The sequence below is a fragment of the Schistocerca nitens genome, chromosome 12 (assembly GCF_023898315.1).
Source record: "Schistocerca nitens isolate TAMUIC-IGC-003100 chromosome 12, iqSchNite1.1, whole genome shotgun sequence".
NCBI classification, from domain to species: Eukaryota; Metazoa; Arthropoda; class Insecta; order Orthoptera; family Acrididae; genus Schistocerca; species Schistocerca nitens.
In genome coordinates, this window is record NC_064625.1 from 114,460,291 (window position 1) to 114,485,961 (window position 25,671).

Sequence of the window (25,671 nt, forward strand, 5' to 3'; positions counted from 1 at the left end):
AGCATATCGATAGTGCCTTCCATGCTCGAAAGATTTGCGGTGATATACAGTATATAAAGATTTACAGGAATGAAGTTTCCATTCATATCTGATGTAGTTAGATTGTAGTGAGATAAAGTATTCGTATACTGAAGTGATCGAGCTTTAGACACGGTAATTATTAGGTGAACGACACCAGCGCTGGCTGTTGTCTATGTTTGCCGTGTGGGTACCGTTCGGTGCGATTTAGTAGTCTCGTAACACGCGGCGAAGTGCGAACCGTCGTCTGCAGCAGCGGATCGCAGGTCTGCTGCCGCCGCCGCCGCTGATGCCCGGCCGCATCTCTCCGGCCAGATTTCCCCAGGGCGCCTGCAGGTGCGGCGGGGGAGGCGGCGAAACGTCCGGAGAGCCACGCCAGGTACCTCGCTCCAGCTCCAGCGAGCGCGACCGTTCCACACCGCCGCGACACTCGCGCGCAACGCCACGAGCTGCGGCTCCCCTCGGTGTTATCTGTACAAGCCTACATGTCAGGACATTTCGCGAAACTGCTGATAGACTCTCTGTCAGGGCATACTGCATTTAGTGCCGCCCCACTGTAGTCCAGCACGGACTCTGTCGTACCTTCAGGTTCTACAATTATGGCGAGAGTTCGTCGGAGACAAAGGCAGCTTTTGGAGGGCTCCCGGCTGTTGTGATAAGACCGCTTTTATCTCTACGACGGGTGCTTAAAAATACGGAAACACCGCGGGAAATGCATTCTTGAACGTAGGTCCAGATGCTATAGAAGACTATAGGCTGCACTATCGCGTTTTACCATGAATGTCCTCAATATGTTGCAAGGGTCAGTACAGTGTTCTGGGTAGCCGTGAGTGCATTATGCCGGAGCAAAGTGAATTGGGATCCGGGCAAATGCGTGGTGCTTGTATGCTGGGCCCTTCCTATCTGGTACTGAGCGCCGCGGGTTTGGGATCCGAGCCAGACAGCACAGAACTCGATAACCACAAGAGGTCTCTGCAGCAGACGCGCCGTAAGCCGTGGCTGGAGTCTAACATGAGGGCGCCACTGTAGAGCACGTGGTCCCAGCAGCCAATAGCAACAGACAGACAGTGTCGTGGGCGGCAGCCTCTCATTCAGCCAGGCCCCTCAATGCCGCTGAAACCATGGCTGTGTATTTCACTAAACGGCGCCGTGTTCTCCGAAACAACATCTCAATCGCGGGCGTCGGGGTCTCATTGGATAAGTAACTTTTCTTCCACCGCCACGCAGAATACGTCACCCATAAAGGGTTAAAGTTGACAAAGGTCTTGTACCCGCTCTTCTCCAGCCGAGAGCTGAATTTACACTACTGGCCATTAAAACTGCTACACGAAGAAGAAATGCAGATGGTAAACGGGTATTCATTGGACAAATATATTATACTAGAACTGACATGTGATTACATTTTCATGAAATTTGGGTGTATAGATCCTGAGAAATCACTACCCAGAACAACCACCTCAGGCCGTAATAACGGCCTTTATACGCCTGCGCATTGAGTCAAACAGAGCTTGGATGGTGTGTACAAGTACAGCTGCCCATGCACCTTCAACACGATACCACACTTCATAAAGAGAAGTGACTGGCGTATTGTGACGACCCAGTTGCTCGGCCACCATTGACCAGACGTTTTAAATTGGTGAGAGATCTGGAGAATGTGCTGGCCGGGGTAGCAGTCGAACATTTTCTGTATCCGGAAAGGCCAGTATAGGACCTGCAACATGCGGTCGTGCATTATCCTGCGGAAATGTAGGGTTTCACAGGGATCGAATGAAGGGTAGAGCCACGGGTCGTAAAACATCTGAAGTGTAACGTCCACTGTTCAAAGCGCCGTAATGCGAACAAGAGGTGACCGAGACGTGTAACCAATGGCACCCCATACCATCACGCGGGGTGATACGCCAGTATGGCGATGACGTATACACGCTTCCAATGCACGTTCAACGCGATGTCGCCAAACACGGGTGCCACCATCATGATGCTGTAAACAGAACCTGGATTCATCCGAAAAAAATGTATTTTCATTCGTACCCAGGTTCGTCGTTGAGTACACCATCGCAGGCGCTCCTGTATGTGATGTAGCGTCGAGGATAACCGCATCCATGGTCTCCGAGCTGATAGCCCATGCTGCTACAAACGTCGTCGAACTGTTCGTACAGATGGTTGTTGTCTTGCGAACGTCCCCATCTGTTGACTCAGGGATCGAGACGTGGCTGCACGATCCGTTACAGCCATGCGGATAAGATGCCTGTCATCTCGACCGCTAGTGATACGAGGCCGTTGGGATCCAGCACGGCGTTCCGTATTACCCTCCTGAACCCATCGATTCCATATTCTGCTAACAGTCATTGGATCTCGACCAACGCGAGAAGAAATGTTGCGATACGATAAATCGCAATCGCGATAGGCTACAATCCGACCTTTATCAAAGTCGGAGATGGTACGCATTTCTCCTCCTTACACGTGGCATCACAGCAACGTTTCACCAGGCAAAGCCGGTCAACTGCTGTTTGTGAATGGGAAATCGGATGGAATCTTTCCTCATGTCAGCACATTGTAGGTGTCGCCAACGGCGCGAACCTTGTGTGAATGCTCTGAAAAGCTAATCGTTTGCATATCACAGCATCTTGTTCCTGTCGCTTAAATTCCGCGTCTGTAGCACGTCATCTTCGTGGTGTAGCAACTTTAATGGCCAGTAGTGTAGATATCAAACTCCGGCTGTATACCTCCGTTGTCCTACCCTCACTAACGTATGGTTCTTCTGCGTGGGCCACGATTAGTAAGTCCCGGATGGTGACGCTCCAGCACCTACCGAATAAAGTTCTCAGGTAGAGTCTTCACGCCCCTCCGCGCGCCAGGCTTGTCACTCTGCATGACGGGACACATACAGCCCTTCTCAAGACGACCATTCACCGTAAGGCTCGCCAGCTGGTCAGATAAGTGGACGTACTCCGCGCGACAATCCCTGGACTCCAAAAGATCCACGGCGCTGACACCGACACGCGGTTCCGCTCACAAACCTGGAGGACTCACATTCGGGCTATGACTGACGGTAGGCTCAGTACGAGCACGTTTCTCTGCCCGTTTCGTACAGTCACTAGCAGTGGCTTGTTCATGTCCAGCCACTTTTCTCCTTGACCATAGGGTTGGCAGCATTACTGCACCTCTCCTCTGTCCTTCCACCCTCGGAGGATGGCACGGAGCTTAAAGTTCCACCGCCACACCATCAAAGTGCTACGTTCGGCTGTTACTCAGTCGTTGGTTTGAGTCTCCTCTTACTTGTCCACCGAGATAAGAAACCTGGGTGAGGTAGTCTCGTATTCGTTATCTCGTTTACAGACAACGTGTTTATCTTACGTGTACTTACTTCCAGTTTCTTTTTTAATTCTTTATTTCATAACGTAATAATAATTATACAAGATTGACCCACCACCTTATTGATTAGTGGGTCCTAAGTTTCTACTTTATACAATAGCAGCTTCTACACTCCTGGAAATGGAAAAAAGAACACATTGACACCGGTGTGTCGGACCCACCATACTTGCTCCGGACACTGCGAGAGGGCTGTACAAGCAATGATCACACGCACGGCACAGCGGACACACCAGGACCCGCGGTGTTGGCCGTCGAATGGCGCTAGCTGCGCAGCATTTGTGCACCGCCGCCGTCAGTGTCAGCCAGTTTGCCGTGGCATACGGAGCTCCATCGCAGTCTTTAACACTGGTAGCATGCCGCGACAGCGTGGACGTGAACCGTATGTGCAGTTGACGGACTTTGAGCGAGGGCGTATAGTGGGCATGCGGGAGGCCGGGTGGACGTACCGCCGAATTGCTCAACACGTGGGGCGTGAGGTCTCCACAGTACATCGATGTTGTCGCCAGTGGTCGGCGGAAGGTGCACGTGCCCGTCGACCTGGGACCGGACCTCAAAGACGCACGGATGCACGCCAAGACCGTAGGATCCTACGCAGTGCCGTAGGGGACCGCACCGCCACTTCCCAGCAAATTAGGGACACTGTTGCTCCTGGGGTATCGGCGAGGACCATTCGCAACCGTCTCCATGAAGCTGGGCTACGGTCCCGCACACCGTTAGGCCGTCTTCCGCTCACGCCCCAACATCGTGCAGCCCGCCTCCAGTGGTGTCGCGACAGGCGTGAATGGAGGGACGAATGGAGACGTGTCGTCTTCAGCGATGAGAGTCGCTTCCGCCTTGGTGCCAATGATGGTAGTATGCGTGTTTGGCGCCGTGCAGGTGAGCGCCACAATCAGGACTGCATACGACCGAGGCACACAGGGCCAACACCCGGCATCATGGTGTGGGGAGCGATCTCCTACACTGGCCGTACACCACTGGTGATCGTCGAGGGGACACTGAATAGTGCACGGTACATCCAAACCGTCATCGAACCCATCGTTCTACCATTCCTAGACCGGCAAGGGAACTTGCTGTTCCAACAGGACAATGCACGTCCGCATGTATCCCGTGCCACCCAACGTGCTCTAGAAGGTGTAAGTCAACTACCCTGGCCAGCAAGATCTCCGGATCTGTCCCCTATTGAGCATGTTTGGGACTGGATGAAGCGTCGTCTCACGCGGTCTGCACGTCCAGCACGAACGCTGGTCCAACTGAGGCGCCAGGTGGAAATGGCATGGCAAGCCGTTCCACAGGACTACATCCAGCATCTCTACGATCGTCTCCATGGGAGAATAGCAGCCTGCATTGCTGCGAAAGGTGGATATACACTGTACTAGTGCCGACATTGTGCATGCTCTGTTGCCTGTGTCTATGTGCCTGTGGTTCTGTCAGTGTGATCATGTGATGTATCTGACCCGAGGAATGTGTCAATAAAGTTTCCCCTTCCTGGGACAATGAATTCACGGTGTTCTTATTTCAATTTCCAGGAGTGTACATCATACTTAATTACAGACAGTTATGCGATTAGTACTTAGGCAGACTACTTCTTATTTTAAGTTGGCTTGATTTCTAGTTACTATAAAGGGTTAGTGCTAACTGCCTGCAGCGTTACAATTGTGCCAGTGTAATTATATAAACCTACTTGGAAGCCTTGCCCATAGAGCTAATCCCTATGGGCGTGCCCCTGGCACAGGGCAGGCAAGGGTGGTTTATCGCTGCAGGTTCCTAATTTACTATCCTATTCTAATTGCCTAAATCTACTTCCTATTCTACGTCATGGTTGGTGCGTTGTCACTATTCGGGATCACGCCAGTCCCCCTAGTCCCGGTCGTGGCGGATTCCAACTGTGAAGTCGACCTATCCACTAACTGGCGGTATGGGACTGGAGCTATGGTCGCAATCGGTGTTATCTATCTAACTAGGCTTGTAGGTCTCTCAAAAAAGCTTTTAATACTTTTTGTGATACCTCGTTTGCTAGCATGTTTAGTCTTTGAAAGGTCTCCTCTTGTCTCAAAAGGTCATAGGTATTTGTATTTGGTAGCTGTCGTCTCAGTGTCCCGGCTACATCATCGAAAAGGGGGCACTCGTAAACCACATGGTCAGGAGTACCCTCCGGTGCGCCACAGTCGCACGCAGGCGTCGCCCTTTTCCCAAACCGACTTAGATAAGTCCGATATGGGCCATGACCGGTGAGAAAGTGGAACAAACCCCTTGTTGGCTCAAAATACTTCATTTTTAGTCTTTCCTTGACGTCTGGTAGGAACTGAATGGTTCTTCTACCAGTTTCGTCCGACTCCCTTATCTCCTGCCACAGATCTATCCCTCTTTCCCTTATCTCCCCTTTTCCCTGACTATTACCCCCATAATTTCCTCTAACTTGGTGTTAATACCCTTCCTGGCCCAGTACCAAGCGGCCTGTTCCCTAATCTTAATATCTAAGGGGCAGAGCCCCATTATGATTAGCAGTGCTCCACCCGGAGAAGTTCTTTATGCTCCCACGGACCTTAATATCATGTTCCTTTGTACTCTCCTCACCGTCACGGCAGGCACCACCCTCGTGAGCCTGTGAGCCCAGACTCCTGAGCCGTAAACCACTATTGATGTAAGTATACTGTTGTGGTAAAGCTTGATTAAATGAGGCGGGAGGTGGAATCTCTTGTGTGCTATAGAAATCAGGTTATTTAATAATTGTAGGGCTTTCTGGGTTACGGTCTCTATGTGCCTTGCAAAGTTCCACCTTTCATCGATGATGATTCCTAGGTAGCGCCTTTCTCGTCTCCGTAGAACGGGCGCACTGTCAATTCTCACAGTCGGGTTTCTCGTTAGTTGTCCTTTAAGTAGTAGGTAAGTCGACTTGGTTGGTGAGATCGTCATTTTGGTGTTACGGCACCATAGTTGTAGTTTATTTAGTGCTCGCTCTATTTTAGGTTCTATATCCTCGCGACTTCGGCCGCCGACCAGCAGGAGGAGGTCGTCGGCGTAGGCTATCACCTCTGGCACTTCTTCGCTCTGTTGCAGGCTTTCCAGAAGAGGCTCCATGTGGATGCCCCAAAAAAGGGGACCCAACACGGAGCCCTGGGGGCAACCCTTGGTGATGGTTTTCCGGACTTTCCCGCTAGGGGATGATAGCCATACCTCCCGGTCTTCACAATAGCTCCTCAAACACCCATATAGCAGCCCTGGACACTCCTTCTCTCGAAGGCAGGAGAAGAGCGAAGGCCACCACAGGTTGTCGAAGGCGCCACTGATATCTACCATGATGCCAACAACATACTTACACGGGGCTTAGCCGCAGACCTCGGCCGCCATGGCGATTGCATCAGATGCTGATCGCCCTGGTCTAAAACCGAATTGCCTGTCGCTCATCCCCTGCAGCATGCGGTGAGCAGTCAGTCTGTTCGCTAACAACTTTTCAAGGAGTTTTCCGAAGCCGTCCAGCAGGCAAATGGGCCTGCAGGACTTGGCCACAGCAGGGTCCTTCTCGGGGCCTTTTTTGATGATTACCACGTCTGCGGTTTTCCATGTTTTTGGAAATTTGCCTTGTCTAAGGCATGCATTATAAAGATGTGTAGGTGGGGCAACTAGTTGTGGGGCCAAGAACTGCACCACCTCCGCCACAATGCCGTCTGGTCCGGTGGCTTTCCCTTTCTTTAAGGACTTGATAAGAGCAGCAACTTCCTCTTCCGTGAAGGGGAGGACCGCTTCGTCATTTACGTACCTATGAAGGTTTTCAATTCGTAATTGACGCTGCTCTTCGGTGTCATTATTCCTGTCATCGTCAGGCAGCAGCGACTGAAGGAGGACCTCAGCAGTTTACTGCCAGGATTCCGTCACTCCGTCGCCGTGCCTGAGCGTTGATATCATTGTTGGGGGGTGGATTTTCTCCCTCACCAGTCTATATGGTACACCCCAAGGATCGAGGGCCAGCTGATTAGTTACAAAACTTTCCCAGCTGTTTATTCTGGTCTTCTGTAGCTCTTTTTGAAAGTTGTCCTTTGCCTCCCGGTATAACTGTAGCCATCTTTGCTTTTCCCACCAGACGACACTGCGCTGGTAGTACTTCCTCAGTCTTCTAACAAACTGACGTAGTTCTTGCAGCTCGGCTGACCATGGTGCCGGTGTGGCCGCCACGGCCCTCCTCCTGGTTGGTACGGCCGCCTTAATCGCCCTCGGTACCGCTCGTACCAGTCCCTCGGCTCTGTCGTCCACGTTGAAATCCTGTCGTGCGTCTCCTTCTGGTAACGGAGGAATGTCGCACTCTCTGGCTAGGCGTTCCCAATCTGTTTTTCTGAAATTTCTTTGCACCTCCCACCCCATGGCCCAGCGGCACTCTCTGCCTCCTACAGTGAAAGTGATTAAATTGTGATCACTGGTGGTGGCATTGTCTTCCACTCTCCACTCTTGTAACATATTCAATGCGTTCGGCGTGACCAGCGTCACGTCTATGTTGGTGCCCCGTCCTCCTCCAGCCACGTAGGTGGGGGGATTACATGGTCTGTTTGCCACCACCAGTTGAAGAGCCATTATCGCCTCCTCTGCTTTAGCACCATTTTCATCCCTTGTGCCACTGTACCATAGGGGGGATTTGGCGTTTATATCGGCAGTTATAATAATTTTGCGTCCCCGCATCGCCGTGGCCACACTCGCTAGGTGATCTAAATGTTGTTCAATTCTATCACCTTACTGAAAGTACATATTGATGATGATGATAATTCCGGAAGGAGATTGTATCTCCACGACGTTGCAGTGACTATTGGAATATTGCGACAGAGGTGTTGCACGCAGTGCGGTGTTTGTTATCAAAATAGCCGCTCTGGGGTTGTCCCCACTGCTAACAGTTTGCCATGTTGCGGCAGTGAACGCAACTTTTCCAGCCAGAGAGTACGGCTCCTGTAAACAGAGTATATCTAGTCTCTTCTCCACCACTTCCTTTCGGAGCTCCTGCATTACTAGTCGACTGTTGTGAGTATTTAGTTGTCCAATTTTTATTCTAGTCGTCATGGAAAATAAGTATGTATGTGGTCATGCGGCCAGAGTTTGTTCCAGTCATATGCCAGTCGTCCGTTTGCCATCACTGATTGTTGGTAAATTTCATCCAGATCAAATTTTTCTCCTCGTCTGTCAAAAACTTTTTTGAGTAGGTCTCGCAGTGCTCCGAAGTCAGTGGGGAGGTTCACCGACTTTAATTGTATTCTGTCCACAGCCTCCATCACCGAGAAGGTTACCCTTCGTCCGTACTCATGTCCTACTCGGACCACGTGACGCAATGCAGTGGTCAGGGCTGTCGGCTGCTCCAGTCTAGCTAGCTGCATGGTGTACTCAAGATTCGGGTACACCCTCACCGGGTCCACGGGAGGCAACCTGACCACCGGGCTGTCTTTGGTGTCGGAGTTGGCGGTGGAACTCGTTATTTTGCTTTCTTGGACGGGTTTTACAACATTGTCTGTCACTACCACAGGATGCTCTTGCCGTTGTGGATTTTTAATCGGCAGCTTGTCCCGGCATTTGGAGGAGGGTGCTCTAACCTCTTAGGGGAGCTCAGTTTGTATTCCAATGTCCCTGGTAGGGGACTCAGTTTGTATAGATTTGTCGACTGTTGGTACGTCGGCACTGATAAGCGACTTCAGGAAATTCCTGAATCTACTTGCTCTCATTGCATCCCTCCTCCTTTTGCTCGGGGATTTATGCTTTGGCATCCTGCATGGTATGCCGTTTTCAGCCATAATCGATGCGGGAAATCAACCTCTGTTCGAGCATCCTGTAGGTAGGGCAATTTCGTCCTGTGGCTCCACAAGACTTCTTGCCACGACTCATGCATGGGATGCAGACACCTGTGGCCTTGCAGTCTTTCCGGCTGTGCCCGTTATCACCGCATTTGGAGCAAGCCGATCCCCTGGTGCAATGCCTCAGAATGTGGTCCAAGTCGCCGCAGTTGTGGCAACGAGGTACCACAATGTAATCTTTAGTATTTATAGCGTGGAATCCCACGTATAGTCTGCCCAGTACCGTAATTTTCCTCCACATTGTTGCGGAGACCTAGGCGACGTGATGTACGACATCACGGTCCCGAGGACCCGTCTTAAATCTTAGTTTGAAACTGTCTTGAAATTCTTTTTCATTTATGTCCTCAAAATTTTGCTTTCTGATTGCCTCAGACAGCTCTTCATTGGTCATTACAGTAGGAACGTCATACAATATGACCAAGGGGTTCCTCTTTTTTGGGGGTTCACATTTCACTACTGCATTCAATTTAGGATTTTCAAGAAGTTTGTTCTTGTCCTCTTCAGACGCAACTTCCACAATTACCGAGTTGCGGCTTGGTTTGACGCGTTTTATCTTTATTTTGTCTTTTACTGGGTCTATTGTAGTGGTCAGAAGTTCCTGGATTCTTTTTACGCTTGTATCTTTTCCAGGTAGGGTCCTAAGGAAGACTGCCGTCTCCTATTTCTGTGTCACCCTGTCTATTGCCTCTTTTGTGTTGTTTTGTCTGGGGGCTTGTGCTGCCACCGCCGCCCAGGTCTTGCTCGGTTGTTGTTGTTGTTGTCTCATCCGGGTGTTTTCTCTCTCTAGCTCCTCTACTCTTCCTTCTAATTTAGCATGAGCAATTTCCCATGCAGCCAATTCGTTTTTTATCTGCAAGATTGCTGCCTGACTTATCTTGCCATTTTTAATGCTTTGTTCCAGGAGCAGCGTAATTTTGGAACGCCTCTGCATTACTGTGTAATCCTCTACTGCCTGTCCCGCCTCGTCCTGTGGAGAGGGATCAGGCGCAAAAGAAGCTCTCGAAGGCGCGCCAGTATCACTCGTCTCTGTTGTGGCCATTATGAACTAGTGATGAAAAGAAGTGGGAGCCCGTCTCTTGCCCCGGACCGGCTCCTCTGGCATGGGGGGGGGGGGGGGGACTTCTGCAGCTCGCCCACCGACCTCGCCCCTAGGTCAAGGGCACTCCAGAGCTGCTGGGTTCAGCGCGCCGTCACCAGCGCACTGGTCCCCATCGATGGCTCCGTCGTCGACGATTTCACACGACGCTCCTCGGCAACTGCACCCCGCACTCCGGAGAGGCGGATGCACCCCTCGTCCTTCGCCGCCTACTTGCCCGAGCTTCCACCAGAAGGCCGAGGACCCACTCCTACTCAGGTGGTGGGTCGGTCCCCCAGTCGTTCAGCGGTCTGGGCCCATCTAACCTAGCCCAGGCGATGTCACCACCGCCTGGGTTTGGCAGAACACGCCCCGGTTACCCAGGGGCGCAGCGAAGCACACTTGCCGATTCGCGCCGTGATCCCACGCCGACAAACGAAGTCGCCGGCATGCAGAGCACCTGCTGGTCTGTGCCCTGCGAACAGAAAGGGACTGGTGTTCGGTCCCTCGACACAGCTCCCCCTGTGCCACGCACCCTTCGCTCACGCATCGGGTTCGATCGCAGCTCTTCCTGGTAACAGGTTGGATTCTGCAAAGGGACTTTGCCAGTTGTGACAAACAGTCTCTTGTAACTGCAGGTGAAACAACAAGGTTGAAAATTCTCCGACGAATATCTTCGGATGCAGAGGAAAGAGCCAGTGCCAATATCATATGTACAGATGTGGGCTCCAGCATACCTGAAGCAGCAGTGAGCCACCTGCCATCAAACTGTGCCAATCTTACTGTAAGCTCAAGCACAGACAGAATAGTTTTTGTCACACGTTCATCATAATAATAGTGAGGACGATCTTCAGGGGTGACTAAGGGACGAATTTGCTGCTGAACCAGCTCAACATCAAGAACCTGAAGCAGTTTTTCTCTTAGTTGAGCCACATCACACATATCCCTCATGAGTTCACATAATTGCTGTTGTACATCTGGTGTTCCATTTTCATCACAAAAAACTGTTAACAGGGTAGAAAGACTCCCACTGAATTGTCCTATTAAACTTCCACTCTCTCCAGAGGTATTGGTGCTGGTACCGAGTATAGCTTGAGCAAGTGAGAGTGCCGGGGCTGCAACAGCAGAACATGGAATAGAGCACAGCGCCAACTGCAAAATGCGACTATACAGTGGCATGAGGTCTTCTATACGGATTAAGATTAAAGTCTGCAAGAATTCCAGCAGCATGCCAAGCTCTTCAGGTGGATCTGACAGGCAGTGCTGATCTAAAAGCTTCTCCACGCCATCCTTAAAGCTTGTATATGAAAGAAGAACTTGCCGTGTGTGGGTACTGGAGTTAACATCAGCGAAGAAATCTAATATCAGTCTCAGTAGAAATGTGTCCCTGGTCCTGAGAACTTCTTTTATACTCATGAATGCCACTGTCACAAAATAAAGTATATCTCCATCAGGTATTCCTCCTGATACACTGTCACATTCTGTTAGCAACTTCAGTACCTGTACTGTTGTGTAGATATTTTCTGTTTTGAGTTCAAGCAATGTCTTTAGGAAACTTTTGTGATCCACACAACGTAGAAGTGTGTAAATGGCTGGGACATTCTTATAGCACAAGTTCACAAGCACTCCAAGTGAAAGAGTACCAGCTGTATTTTTCTCATTTATTATCCATGACGATAGTATTGACACTAGTTTTGTTAAATGTGCTTCTTGCCGTGGGATTACTGCTCCATAAGTCACATCCTGCAACAGCTTCAGTACATTTACTTTCTTTTCACGAGTAAGATTGTTTCCCAAAATCTTGGCTAAAACAGGAACAAATTTAAAAGTATTTGTCAGGGCAGCTCTTGCCGATTTGTGCTTGCAAGCCTGTTGCAGAACAGTAACAGCTGACCATACTAGCGGACAACTAGGTTCCAAACTAGTCATCAGTTCATGCAAACATGTATAAAACTCTACTGATATTCCATTGTTGAGCTCAAATACTGTGATATCAGTTGTGACACTCAGCACCTGTAAGTGTCTTTGAAGTAAACTTGTTTTCCCGTCATTTTGAAACCTAAGATAGTGAATTGCATTAGACACAAATGCCTTCATGTGTTGACATGTGACACACTGAACTTCCCGTTTACGAGGGGACGTTGTTTTGATTTCTTGAGGTTGTGGTGTCACCGCCAGACACCACACTTGCTAGGTGGTAGCTTTTAAATCGGCCGCGGTCCGGTAGTATACGTCGGACCCGCGTGTCGCCACTGTCAATAATAGCAGACCGAGCGCCACCACACGGCAGGTCTAGAGAGACGTCCTGGCTCTCGCCCCAGTTGTACAGACGACTTTGCCAGAAGGGGATCACTGAAAATTACGCTCTCATTTGCCGAGACGATAGTTAGCATAGCCTTCAGCTACGTCCTTGGCTACGACCTAGCAAGGCGCCATAGCATTTGATATTATTTTATGAAGCATGTACAATCAAGAGCGATGTACACCGATTATGGATTAAAGTTAAGTATTACAAGATTTTCGTACTTTATTGCAATTCTCAAGACATTGTCCTGTTCCAGACCTCACGCCGGTCTGCGTGTATTTAAACGCGTGCATTTCGGCTACCTCCGAGTGGCGTGGCTGTCTTGCTACGCCACTACAGAGGTTACCTCTTGTGACCCCGTTGCTTAATGCTTTGTTGTGAAACGTCCCCTTTGAATAATTTATACAGGACTGTGCTTAAACTGATACACAGTATTTTTGCGCAACGCAATCTGACTTTCAAAAATCCCTACAAAAGAATGGCCCTGACTAACATTAACCTTTACGTTTCACAAATCACTTACCTCACAAAAATCTTCGCTACTCAAGCTACTGCAATACAGCGAGCGCCACTACTGCCAGCTAAATAAAAGATTCAAACTACTGAAGGTACTAACTACTGATAGGCTTAGCAAATGAAAGATTTTGATAGAGAACAAACAATGTATTTACCTCAATAGTCATAATATATATAGCAGTTCATGACAAATTTCAAAACTCCGCCATCTCTCTCCCCACATTCACCACTGCTGGCGGCTCACCTCCAACTGTGCAACGCTACGCGCTGTTCACAGCCAGCTGCCTAACACTACAATGGCGAGTATTACAACAATGCAAAGCAGCCACAGACTGCACACAGCACAGCCAGTGATTTTCATACAGAGGTGGCGTTACCAATAAAAAAACCTAAACAGCCTACTTACATGCTCCCCACAAAAAATTTACAAATTGTTTTGTGCACTGGGCAATACATATTTGTTAAAATTTTTCATAATCGTAATTACAATAACAAACAAATCAAATGCACACACTTATTGATACAATGTTGGTCAAAAGCTAAAATTTTCTCACAGTCCATAAAGATAGTTCTGATCATTCATCATAATAGTAATTACAGTTGTTTTTTTTTCACAAAGTCTCATTAGTAAAAGAAATTGCACACAGAAGTAGTGGATTTCCATGCAGTCTTGGAGAAGTAGTGTTGTCCTTCCAACGGAAAGACAGTGCTGACTCTTGACATGCTGACAGGTAATGGGTCACAACAGAGCAAACCCACAGCAGAGTCAGTCGAAGTTTTGAAGAGTATTGGTAGGTAGGTCATCACAGAGCAGACCCACTGTAGTCCTGGTAGAGATTACGGTATTGGTGGGCCACCAGAGGTGCAGACCCACTGTAGTCCTTGTAGAGATGATGGTACAGGTGAGTCAGCAAAGGTGTAGACCCACTGTAGTCCTTGTAGAAATGGCCAGCAGCCATCTGTTGCGACTGTGCAGGTGCACAATCACCATTGAAGAGTCCTGCGGATAATATAGCAAGTCCATAACCATCACTTGTGCACTCAAAAAGTTTTTGGAATTGTCCTTAGAACCAGCAATGCTGTTATCCAGTCCCTTGCTGAATTATTAACACACGTGCAAACATTAACAGTCCCTACTTCTCACATATTGTCCATATACTATGACCAACAGAAACGTGTGCAGTGAAATGTAACTTAAAAGTTAATAATATGATGAACTGGTGTCAATTACAATTTTATAACAGAAGAATACAATTAAAAAGGTACAAAATACATCAATAAAGAACATAACAATACAGATAACATTTGTAGTAATATGGGCTTTACAAAAGAATAAAAATATGTACATCAGTGTTACAGAAATAATGACATAAGTAAATACATAAAAGATCAGAATAACTTTTGAAACATCAAATTTACACATGAGCATTAAAACAAAACAGAGTAAATAATGTCTAAGCATATTTACAAGGTAAATAACATAGTATTAGAAAAATTCTACAACATAGCTCTCATCAGCTAAACACATAAAGACAGGAAAAACACAAATACACAAGGGTACACAAACACATAGAGGGATGACACAAAAGGAAAGGACAGGGTTTGTTTTACTGCAGTATTTTGCATGGAGATCTCCCTTTGTTCATCATTATTCCCAAAAAGTCCTATCTATACCTGCTTTCTGTACTTTTTTTGTATAGCTTCTCAATGCATTTCTTCCAATTCATCACAACGCAGTCTCTTATATAATGTACCCCCTCTTAAGCTAACTTAAATCTACTGAGCTCAGATGCTAAACTAAGGGACGAGGCAATGCAGCAGCACAAAACAATTAACACAAACAGCAATGATCAAAAATACAAATGGCAAAACAAGCAGCATAAATTACAACTAATATAAGGAAATGAGCAGCAAACAAGAAAAATAAATCAGTAATAAAACTGGCTTAAAAGTATAATACAAAGTGAAATTTAGTAGCACTATGCCTGGCAAACAGCAGAAGCAAAGGTAATAAATTATATATAAACATGACAAAGCTCAAGCAGAAAAATATTACAGTAAAGACAACAATGCAGACAAGGGAAATGTATATTCACATCTTAATGTCTATGTAATTAAAGTGGTGCACCACAAAAACTTATTCTATGAAATAAATTACCAAGTATTGTAAAGAAAATTATGTATGCAGTTCCTGTGAAGGGAAATGTCTTTTTGGAAATATATCATAAAACTATTATTTACTGGATCTCTAGACAGAAAATATTTATATTAGTACATCAATAAAATTTTATTTTAACCAGTGCTGCAGTGCAGCTAGAAACTAGATATTAAACAAAATAGGCAAAGCAGGGCGTGAAACGTCATTCACTAGCCATATGGCATTTCATAGTGCAGTAAACAATCTTTCAACTAGAAAGACAATAGATGTGAAATGTTTCTCATCATTTCATTTCAGTAAATATCATAAATTAAGAGCTCCACAGTGTAATCATATGTTTTCAAGTTCGACCGTGTCGTTTTTGTGATGCTTTCTACAAAGGAACGTCAATAGCGAGAATAATGGCCTCCCCCTTTTTTTTACCTGTGCCGCTGAAAAGGGCTCGCAATAATGGCTTTTTCTCCAGGTGTCTGACACAGCTGGGTGCCCGCGACGCATTACGTGCAGGTGGTCATTTAACTTTCGTACGGAAATATTTACGACAGCATTTTCCGCTACAGTGACAGTCTCATATAAAAAATTTCACAGGTCAAGAATTAGCGTTACAAATCTATAGAAACAAAATCTTATTGATATAACAGTGTCCAAAAAAATTTTCGTTGGCATTGTGATACATTCACGCATTTACACACATTTCATAACTCTTAAAAATTCTCTGCTCATTTCAATAGTGTCATCTACCTCAAACGTACTTTAAAATCATGCTCCCTTACCAAATACATCATTCAAATCTCTCATAGTATCACAATGGTTCCGAAAAAATATGAACAGTTCACAAAGTACAGACAAAATACAATTTCATAAATGTGAAGTTACCCAACTGTGTAATTACGTAAACATCTGTCACTGCCGTAGTAAAAAAGGTTGTCTCTCTCAGTTAAATGATCAGATAGCTGTGCATTTTATGTGTTAGAGAAATATGGTACCGATGTGTAAAGTTGTATAAGCAAATACCATATTAGCTAGGGCTCCTTGTGCTTGCCAAACACATGGTACACAAAGTAGGCGTGTACCCCCCTGAGGATTAATGTAATTATACCCTCAGGTGTTACAGATTACAGCAATGGAATGAAATATATCACGGAAAACCCTTGTATCATTGTACTTCAAATATCTTAAAAAAAAATAAATGTTTTAAGTGCGAAATTAATCACTCAAATACGTGTACTGTAGCGCTAAACTGTGCGTCATGTTGTAAGACAACCTCTGTGGAAGTCTCGTAGTTATCGTCCTCCGAAAGCTAAGTTCTGCAGAAGTCAATGTACTTACCTCATGATAAACAAAAGTGAAATTCTGTGCGTATAGATATCGTAGTTATTACGTACCTTACCGTGATCAAGAAAGTACTATAATGTAACGTATTGTTGTGCTACAGAAAAGGCTGTCTCATTGTAGCTATACCACAAAAGTTACTACTAAAACATGTTTTTCTTTCCAGAAGAATTCAGAAAACTGTGCAGATATAAAACAGATACACCGCAAAAGCAACATTGTAAATTGTCACTCGTTAGTAGCGTCGTGATATAGTCGTGTAGCTGTCAAATAAACTAACCACTGTGTCATCTGGTATCTCTCAGAAAGCACCTTGAATCCATAATGTATTTTCAAGTAAACCAAAATGTTGCACTAAAATCTCATTACCAGTGCTGGTAAATGTTCTAAGTATGTAAGCCTTATAGTCGTTACATAATCATGCAACTAACAAGCAAGAATGTACACACACAATAACACTGTGACGTCTGTTCACTATAACAATGCATTCGTAATTTCTGTTTAAATAAGTTCTCTTGGTTCTTGACTGGATATTTAACTTCAAACATTGTTGCATGTTAACAGATTCTAAGTCTGACAAAGCATACTAGAAATGTGAAGTGAAAAATTTTATGGCAAAGACAAAGTTAAAAAGCAGATTATCTTTCAATAAACGGTTTTACATGTGAAATGTGGTGTAAACCTTTACTCTTCCTAGTACGCAGAGTTTCAACTTCAACGCAATTATCATGTGGTATACGTCGGATTCTGTAAGGTCCATTGTAAACTAGAAAGAATTTGTGACTCAAGTGTTTCTTCTTATGTGACAATGAATGAGCTTCAATGAGAACTTTCTGACCAATATACAATTTCTTTGCATTTGCTTTACCATGTAGTTTTCTCCTTTTGTCTGCTGCAGATTTTATATTTTTAAGAGCCAAATCAATTATGTCTTTGTGTCGAAGTTTACGTGTATTCGGGAAAGGTACAAGCTCTCTGATTCTGTTCGGTGGTTCTTCATTCTTCAGTACAAGAGTAGGTGGTAAAGCAGTGGAATCATGAGGCATTTCATTCAGCACGTTTTTAAATAAGTGTAAATATCTGTCCCAATGCTGATGCTTTCTGTGACAATAAAGACAGCAAAGCTTATTGATTTCTTTCATAATCAGTTCGGAGGGGTTACAATGTGGTGAGTACAATGAAATAAAAACAGGTTTGATTTTATGGTTGCGAAGCATGCGTGACCAAACAGCAGATCTGAATTGCGGTCCGTTATCTGAAATCACTTTACTAACGTGTCCAACTTCACGTAAGAAATTTTTAACAAAGGCGTTGGATACAGATCGTCCAGTGGCTTTACGTAACGGAGTGAAAGAAAATTTGGAAGTAAGTTCAACAGCGACTAGAACGTACGAAAATCCATTAGATGTTCTGACAAGCGGTCCCAAGAGATTAACAGCAGCAAATTTTTTTAATTTAGAAGGAATGATAGGAAACAGCGGAGCACGATGGGAGATAGTAGATGGTTTCGCCTTTTGACAAAGTTTACAAATAGACAAGACTTCTAATTCTCTTTTCCATATTGTTAAATTAACAAGTCGTTCGAAGAATATGATAACATTTTCGTGGGCCAAAATGTGCGTAGCTGAAATGAATGTACCAAATGAGCTTATTAACAAAATCGTCTGGAATGCAAAGTACCCATAGCTTGTCATCAACAGTGCAGCGTTTGAAGAGTATGTTGTTTCTAACCAGGTAATAATGCCGAATCTGAGTGTGTGTCTTTTCATGCCATTTACTTTTGATATCTTTCCAAATCGGATCTTTATCTTGTTCATGAGCAATGTCCTTTCAAGATGTGGTGATGAAGTTTTCAAAGGCGACTTTCTGAATGTAAAGAATACTGAAATTTTTCTCAATGTTGCCTTCTGTGTTACTTTTCTCAAGCCCAGCCGGTGCGCGTGACAGCGCGTCCGCAACAATGTTCTCCTTGCCGGGAATGTAGACTATTGTGAAGCGGAATTCTTGCAGAAACAATGCCCAACGTTTTAACCTGTCATGATTTAATTTTGAAGACATAAGAAATTGTAATGCACGATGATCACTGTATACTTTTACGTGCTTACCAGAAAGAAAGAAACGGAATTTGTTAAATGCCCAAACGATAGCTAAAGCTTCTAATTCAGTAACGGAATAATTTTTTTCAGACTTGGTTAGCACTCGGCTAGCAAAAGCAATGGTTTTCTGAACAGTAGTGTCATTTTCTATGGCTTCTTGAAATAAATGGGCACCAAGACCGACTTTAGAAGAATTCGTGCTAAGGCAGAAATCTTGTGACAGATCTGGATAAGCTAGTATTGGCGCGTTAAGTAGCGATTCTTTCAAAGAATTGAATTCCAACTGTGCTTCTTCGTCCCAGTTCCAAATAGTATTTTTTCCAGTGAGAGAACAAAGTTTTGGTGTAACAAGAATTTGCATATTCAGAAAACGACGGTAAAAATTTACGAGACCTAGAAAACTGCGGACTTGTCTTTTTGTGGATGGAACTGGAATGGCTCTGATTGCTTCTAACTTTTCAGGATCCGGCTGAATGCCTTCAGAAGAAATAATATGTCCCAAAAACTTCACCTTTGTCCTACCGAATTCAGACTTTTCCAAGTTAACTGTAATTCCAGATTCTGCAAAAATATGTAACACGCTGTTGAGGATGCGATTATGTTGTTCCCATAAGGCTTCTGCTATCAGAATATCGTCTACATATAAGGTGATGTGACGTTTTAAGAACTCAGGTAATATGGAATTTAGCCCGCGAATGAATGCTGCCGAAGAAATGTTCAAACCAAAAGGAAGTTTCCGAAACTGATAACAAACGCCGAAACAAAGGAAAGCTGTGTATTTTCTACATTCTGGATGAAGTTCGATCTGATAAAAGCTGGATCTGAGATCAATAGAAGACAACACTTTTACGCCATTAAAATTTTGAAGAAGTTCTTCCAACGTTTGCGGCCTGTCTGTTTCACTGTCTACACCATTATTTGCCGCCCGCTCCATTTCCCTATGCACAGTTACCAAATTACTACTTCGAATGTCTGTTAATTCATTACTCAGTGGTGCTGATAAGCTACGCTCGTCGTCACTATTATTTCTCAGTTTACTTTGGAGCCTAGTGTTACGTTTTTCACACGCCATTATTGTCACAATATTTCACACGATAACACAGAAAAGCACAATTTGAAGAGCAAAAATAAGAGAACACATTAACATAGCACTGAAAATAATATCTAGTTAATTGCAAGCGCAGCTGCGAAATACTTGGTGCAAATCTAAATGCATGCCACAACTGTGTACAACAATGAAAAACTACAACTACAAAGGAAATTCTCTCTTCAATTACGCGCTAGCAATAAACAATAGCTACACTAATTACACAAACTACAAGAAAAAAATCAGAAGATTCCAGTGAGGTATCCTCGGCTAAGGGTCGACATATTAAACGTCCCCTTTTAACAATTATACACGACTGTGCTTAAAGTGACACACAATATTTTTGCTCAACGCAATCTGACTTTCAAAAATCCCTACAAAAGAATGGCCCTGACTAACATTAACCTATACGTTTCACAAATCACTTACCTCACAAAAATCTTCGCTGCTCAAGCTACTGCAATACAGCGAGCGCCACTACTGCCAGCTAAATAAAAGATTCAAACTACTGAAGGTACTAACTACTGATAGGCTTAGCAAATGAAAGATTTTGATAGAGAACAAACAATGTATTTACCTCAATAGTCATAATATATATAGCAGTTCATGACAAATTTCAAAACTCCGCCATCTCTCTCCCCACATCCACCACTGCTGGCGGATCACCTCCAACTGCCCAACGCTACGCGCTGTTCACAGTCAGCTGCCTAACACTACAATGGCGAGTATTACAACAATGCAAAGCAGCCACAGACTGCACATAGCACAGCCAGTGATTTTCATACAGAGGTGGCGTTACCAATAAAAAAACCTAAACAGCCTACTTACAGTTGTTGATCTTGGTGTCTTGCTCGGTTGTCTGTTGTCGTGCTTGTCCTTCCATTCCCGTTCGTCCGTCTCGTTTGCTCGCGGGCCGCTGCGGTGCGCTCCCGCCGCGTTTTCGTTACCGGCAACCCCGCGACCGCTCCTGTCGCGGCTACTAAATCCCTAACCAAAGTAGTCGATGTGTGCGATCTTTCCGCAGGCACCGTACAAAAGATTTACACCTCATAGAGGGAAAGCCAAACACATCGTTCGCTAAGTCACAGCGCAGACGCAAGTTTTCGTCCACTGATAGTGACGGAAGGTCATTGAAGAGGTAGAGAACGAGTATAAAGTATCGCAACTTCCCTGGCCACCATAGTCATCAGATCTCTGTATTTTTGAACACTTCCTCCGTCATCGTTACCTGAACTTCCAACTATTTTGCAGGAAGAATGGTATAAGATTCCCTGCAAAACCATACACGACCTGTATTCATCAATTCGGAGACCACTGGTACTTGTTTCAAATGGGATCCATTTTCCTTCATGGTGTTAGTCATTGCAATGTTCTGAAACTTCCTGGCAGATTAAAACTGTGTGCCGGACCGAGACTCGAACTCGGGACCTTTGCCTTTCGCGGGCAAGTGCTGGCAGAAGTAAAGCTGTGAGGACGGGGCATGAGTCGTGCTTGGATAGCTCTGATGGTAGAGCACTTTCTCGCTAAAAGGGCAAAGATCCCGAGTTCGAGTCTCGGTCCGGCACACAGTTTTAATCTGTCAGGAAGTTACATATCAGCGCACACTCCGCTGCAGAGTGAAAATCTCATTCTGGATTGTAATGTTCTGTATTCTTGGTGTTTCTATATTTTTGTGACACCCTGAACATCGACAGAGACGTGAACGGATTGGATCACGGCTCCTTTTTACGCAGCAGCCTTGTTTTCTGCGGCCGGCCGGAGTGGTCGAGCGGTTCTAGGCGCTTCAGTCTGGAACCGCGCGACCGCAACGATCGCAGGTTCGAATCCTGCCTCGGGCATGGATGTGTGTGATGTTCTTAGGTTAGTTAGGTTTAAGTTCTAGGGGACTGATAACTTCAGAACTTAAGTCCCATAGTGCTCAGAGCCATTTGAACCTTTTTTGTTTTCTGCTCCCAAGTGAATTTTCTGTTATGTCTGTCGTCTGGGAAACACCAATGCACTGCTGGACAATTGTTATGGAACGACACGCAGTTGCTAAGGAACAACTGCCAGTTGCTACCTATCAACCGGAAATTGCTACAGAACACGCAGTCAATGGTAGTAAAAGGAGATGTAGAGGGCGGGACGTGTTAACTGAAGCGGAGCCTTTGCACGAACTCCCGGTATGCATTCGGCAATTCATGGAGTACAGTGTTTGACGTGAGATGTTGTGAAAACGATCAGTGCCACATTCCGTGTGGTACGGTAATACACTCTTGGAAATTGAAATAAGAACACCGTGAATTCATTGTCCCAGGAAGGGGAAACTTTATTGACACATTCCTGGGGTCAGATACATCACATGATCACACTGACAGAACCACAAGCACATAGACACAGGCACCAGAGCATGCACAATGTCGGCACTAGTACAGTGTATATCCCCCTTTCGCAGCAATGCAGGCTGCTATTCTCCCATGGAGACGATCGTAGAGATGCTGGATGTAGTCCTGCGGAACGGCTTGCCATGCCATTTCCACCTGGCGCCTCAGTTGGACCAGCGTTCGTGCTGGACGTGCAGACCGCGTGAGACGACGCTTCATCCAGTCCCAAACATGCTCAATGGGGGACAGATCCGGAGATCTTGCTGGCCAGGGTAGTTGACTTACACCTTCTAGAGCACGTTGGGTGGCACGGGATTCATGCGGACGTGCATTGTCCTGTTGGAACAGCAAGTTCCCTTGCCGGTCTAGGAATGGTAGAACGATGGGTTCGATGACGGTTTGGATGTACCGTGCACTATTCAGTGTCCCCTCGACGATCACCAGTGGTGTACGGCCAGTGTAGGAGATCGCTCCCCACACCATGATGCCGGGTGTTGTCCCTGTGTGCCTCGGTCGTATGCAGTCCCGATTGTGGCGCTCACCTGCACGGCGCCAAACACGCATACGACCATCATTGGCACCAAGGCAGAAGCGACTCTCATCGCTGAAGACGACACGTCTCCATTCGTCCCTCCATTCACGACGGCCTAACGGTGTGCGGGACCGTAGCCCAGCTTCATGGAGACGGTTGCGAATGGTCCTCGCCGATACTCCAGGAGCAACAGTGTCCCTAATTTGCTGGGAAGTGGCGGTGCGGTCCCCTACGGCACTGCGTAGGATCCTACGGTCTTGGCGTGCATCCGTGCGTCGCTGCGGTCCGGTCCCAGGTCGACGGGCACGTGCACCTTCCGCCGACCACTGGCGACAACATCGATGTACTGTGGAGACCTCACGCCCCACGTGTTGACCAATTCGGCGGTACGTCCACCCGGCCTCCCGCATGCCCACTATACGCCCTCGCTCAAAGTCCGTCAACTGCACATACGGTTCACGTCCACGCTGTCGCGGCATGCTACCAGTGTTAAAGACTGCGATGGAGCTCCGTATGCCACGGCAAACTGGCTGACACTGACGGCGGCGGTGCACAAATGCTGCGCAGCTAGCGCCATTCGACGGCCAACACCGCGGTTCCTGATGTGTCCGCTGTGCCGTGCGTGTGATCATTGCTTGTACAGCCCTCTCGCAGTGTCCGGAGCAAGTATGGTGGGTCTGAAACACCGGTGTCAATGTGTTCTTTTTTCCATTTCCAGGAGTGTATGTCTGCAACACATCATTTTAGTTCAAATGGTTCAAATGCCTCTGAGCACTATGGGAATTAACTTCTGAGGTCATCAGTCCCCTAGAACTTAGAACTACTTAAACCTAACTAACCTAAGGACATCACACACATCCATGCCCGAGGCGGGATTCGAACCTGCGACCGTAGCGGTGACGCGGTTCCAAACTAAAGCGCCTAGAACCGCACGGCCACACCGGCCGGCACATCATTTTAGTGCTTCCGATCTTGGACGAGCAGGTCAAAGTGTCACTGTTGTGGTCACGGTAATGGGTGTGTCCAGAAATGTCTTCACACAATTTAAAAAGGCCGTTGAAGGTGGAAATTTTATGCGAAACCGTGATGGTGGTTGTAGACTAACCAGGACACAACAAGATGGCCAAAAGGAGCACGGAAGTCACTCCTAGGAAGATCACTGCAGACCTTGCAATAGCTACAGGTACACATGTCTGTGCCAGAACCATCTCGCGGCGATTAAATCTGGGTGATTTTTATGCTCGGAAGCCTTTCAAAGGCATCGCACTGCAGCCACGCCATCGCCGAGAAAGAGACTGTGGTGTAGGGAGCGTATTGTTGAGTAAAGCAGCAGTCGTCTAGAGTGTTGCCGTGGAATCCCGCTTTACAGTCGCAGCTGATTTTAAATGATGACTAACTGACAACCCCAGCTGCCGACAGGTGTTGTTGTTATACCTCGATGTGGACAGCTGAAAATGTGTGCCCCGACCGGGACTCGAACCCGGGATCTCCTGCTTACATGGCAGACGCTCTATCCATCTGAGCTACCGAGGACACAGATGAATAGCGCGACTGCAGGGACTTATCCCTTGCACGCTTCCCACGAGACTCACATTCCCAACTGTCCACAATTCTACATATGTAATGTACCTTATAGACATTTGTGCATTCACTCATTGCTCGCGCACACTTTGGCGATTCCCGTAAGAGTTTGTGCAACCTGTGCGCATTCGCACAGACGAAGGTCAATGGCTGGGTAGCCTTTAACTATATATACGAAGACAGTAACTTGTTCCTACGGGAATCGCCAAAGTGTGAGCGAGTAATGAGTGGATGGACAAATGTCTATAAGGTACATTACATATGTAGAATTGTAGGCAGTTGGGAATGTGAGTCTCGTGGGAAGCGTGCAAGGGATAAGTCCCTGCAGTCGCGCTATTCATCTGTGTCCTCGGTGGCTCAGATGGATAGAGCGTCTGCCATGTAAGCAGGAGATCCCGGGTTCGAGTCCCGGTCGGGGCACACATTTTCAGCTGTCCACATCGAGGTATAACAACAACACCTGTCGGCAGCTGGGGTTGTCAGTTAGTCATCATTTATTCCAGGGAAAAAGCTGCACGGTCATCAACAGTAACTGTTCTTTCGAGAACTAGTTACTGTCTTCGTATATGCAGCTGATTTTGTCCACGTGTTAGTGTGTTACACACCACGATGTGTTCATGAACGTCATTGCTGTGGCCTAGGAGTTACGGTGTGGGCAGGCATTACATACAGTGCCCGAAAACCGCTGCATATCGAGGTCGTTGGCGTGGCCACCTTCCGCAGCAAGCACAGAATTATCAATTTTGTAGATAAAAAATGCTTCTCTTGCTGCACTGTGTTTTATTCTCCCGACGCGTTTCGCCGTTTTGCACTGTAAGGCATCATCAGAGGGTAGTTCTCCACATTTTTAGATGAAATCGGCGGTTCCTTTCATCTGGGCATACGGAGGTCGTACTACCGGTCTATTTACGAAATATAAGCGTGTTTTTGTGTGTCGAACACTTTTCTTCCCGCTTGTCATTTCTGTTGCCCTTCTTGTTGTGACGCACTATCAGTCGCACTAAAAAAACTGTTTAAATGGCTCTGAGAACTATTGGACTTAACTTCTGAGGTCATCAGTCCCCTAGAACTTAGAACTACTTAAAGCTAAGTAACCTAAGTACATCACACACATCTATGCCCGAGGCAGGATTCGAACCTGCGACCGTAGCGGTCGAGCGGTTCCGGACTGTAGCGCTAGAACCGCTCGGCAATCTCGGCCGGTTCAGTCGCTCTCTTTTGTAATAGCGTTATGTCTATGTTCAAATGTTCAACTCTGTGTGAATTTCTAAGGGACCAAACTGCTGAGGTCAATCGTCTCTAGACTTACTTAAACTGACTTACGCTAAGAACAACACACACGCCCATGCCCGAGGGAGGACTCGAACATCCGGCGGGAGAGGCCGCGCAGTCCGTGACATGGCGCCTCAAATTT

General features: G+C 46.4%; 1 protein-coding gene across 1 annotated transcript; it reads right to left on the reverse strand.

Moving 5' to 3' along the window:
* Positions 1–225: 225 nt before the first annotated feature.
* On the reverse strand, positions 226–12,388 carry LOC126214942 (uncharacterized). The gene is made up of 2 exons (XM_049941579.1): positions 10,894–12,388; positions 226–489 (listed from the first exon to the last, which is right to left on the reverse strand). The coding sequence occupies exons 1-2, from the start codon at positions 12,382–12,384 to the stop codon at positions 226–228; spliced, it is 1,755 nt and encodes a 584-aa protein (XP_049797536.1). The 5' UTR covers positions 12,385–12,388.
* Positions 12,389–25,671: the final 13,283 nt, after the last annotated feature.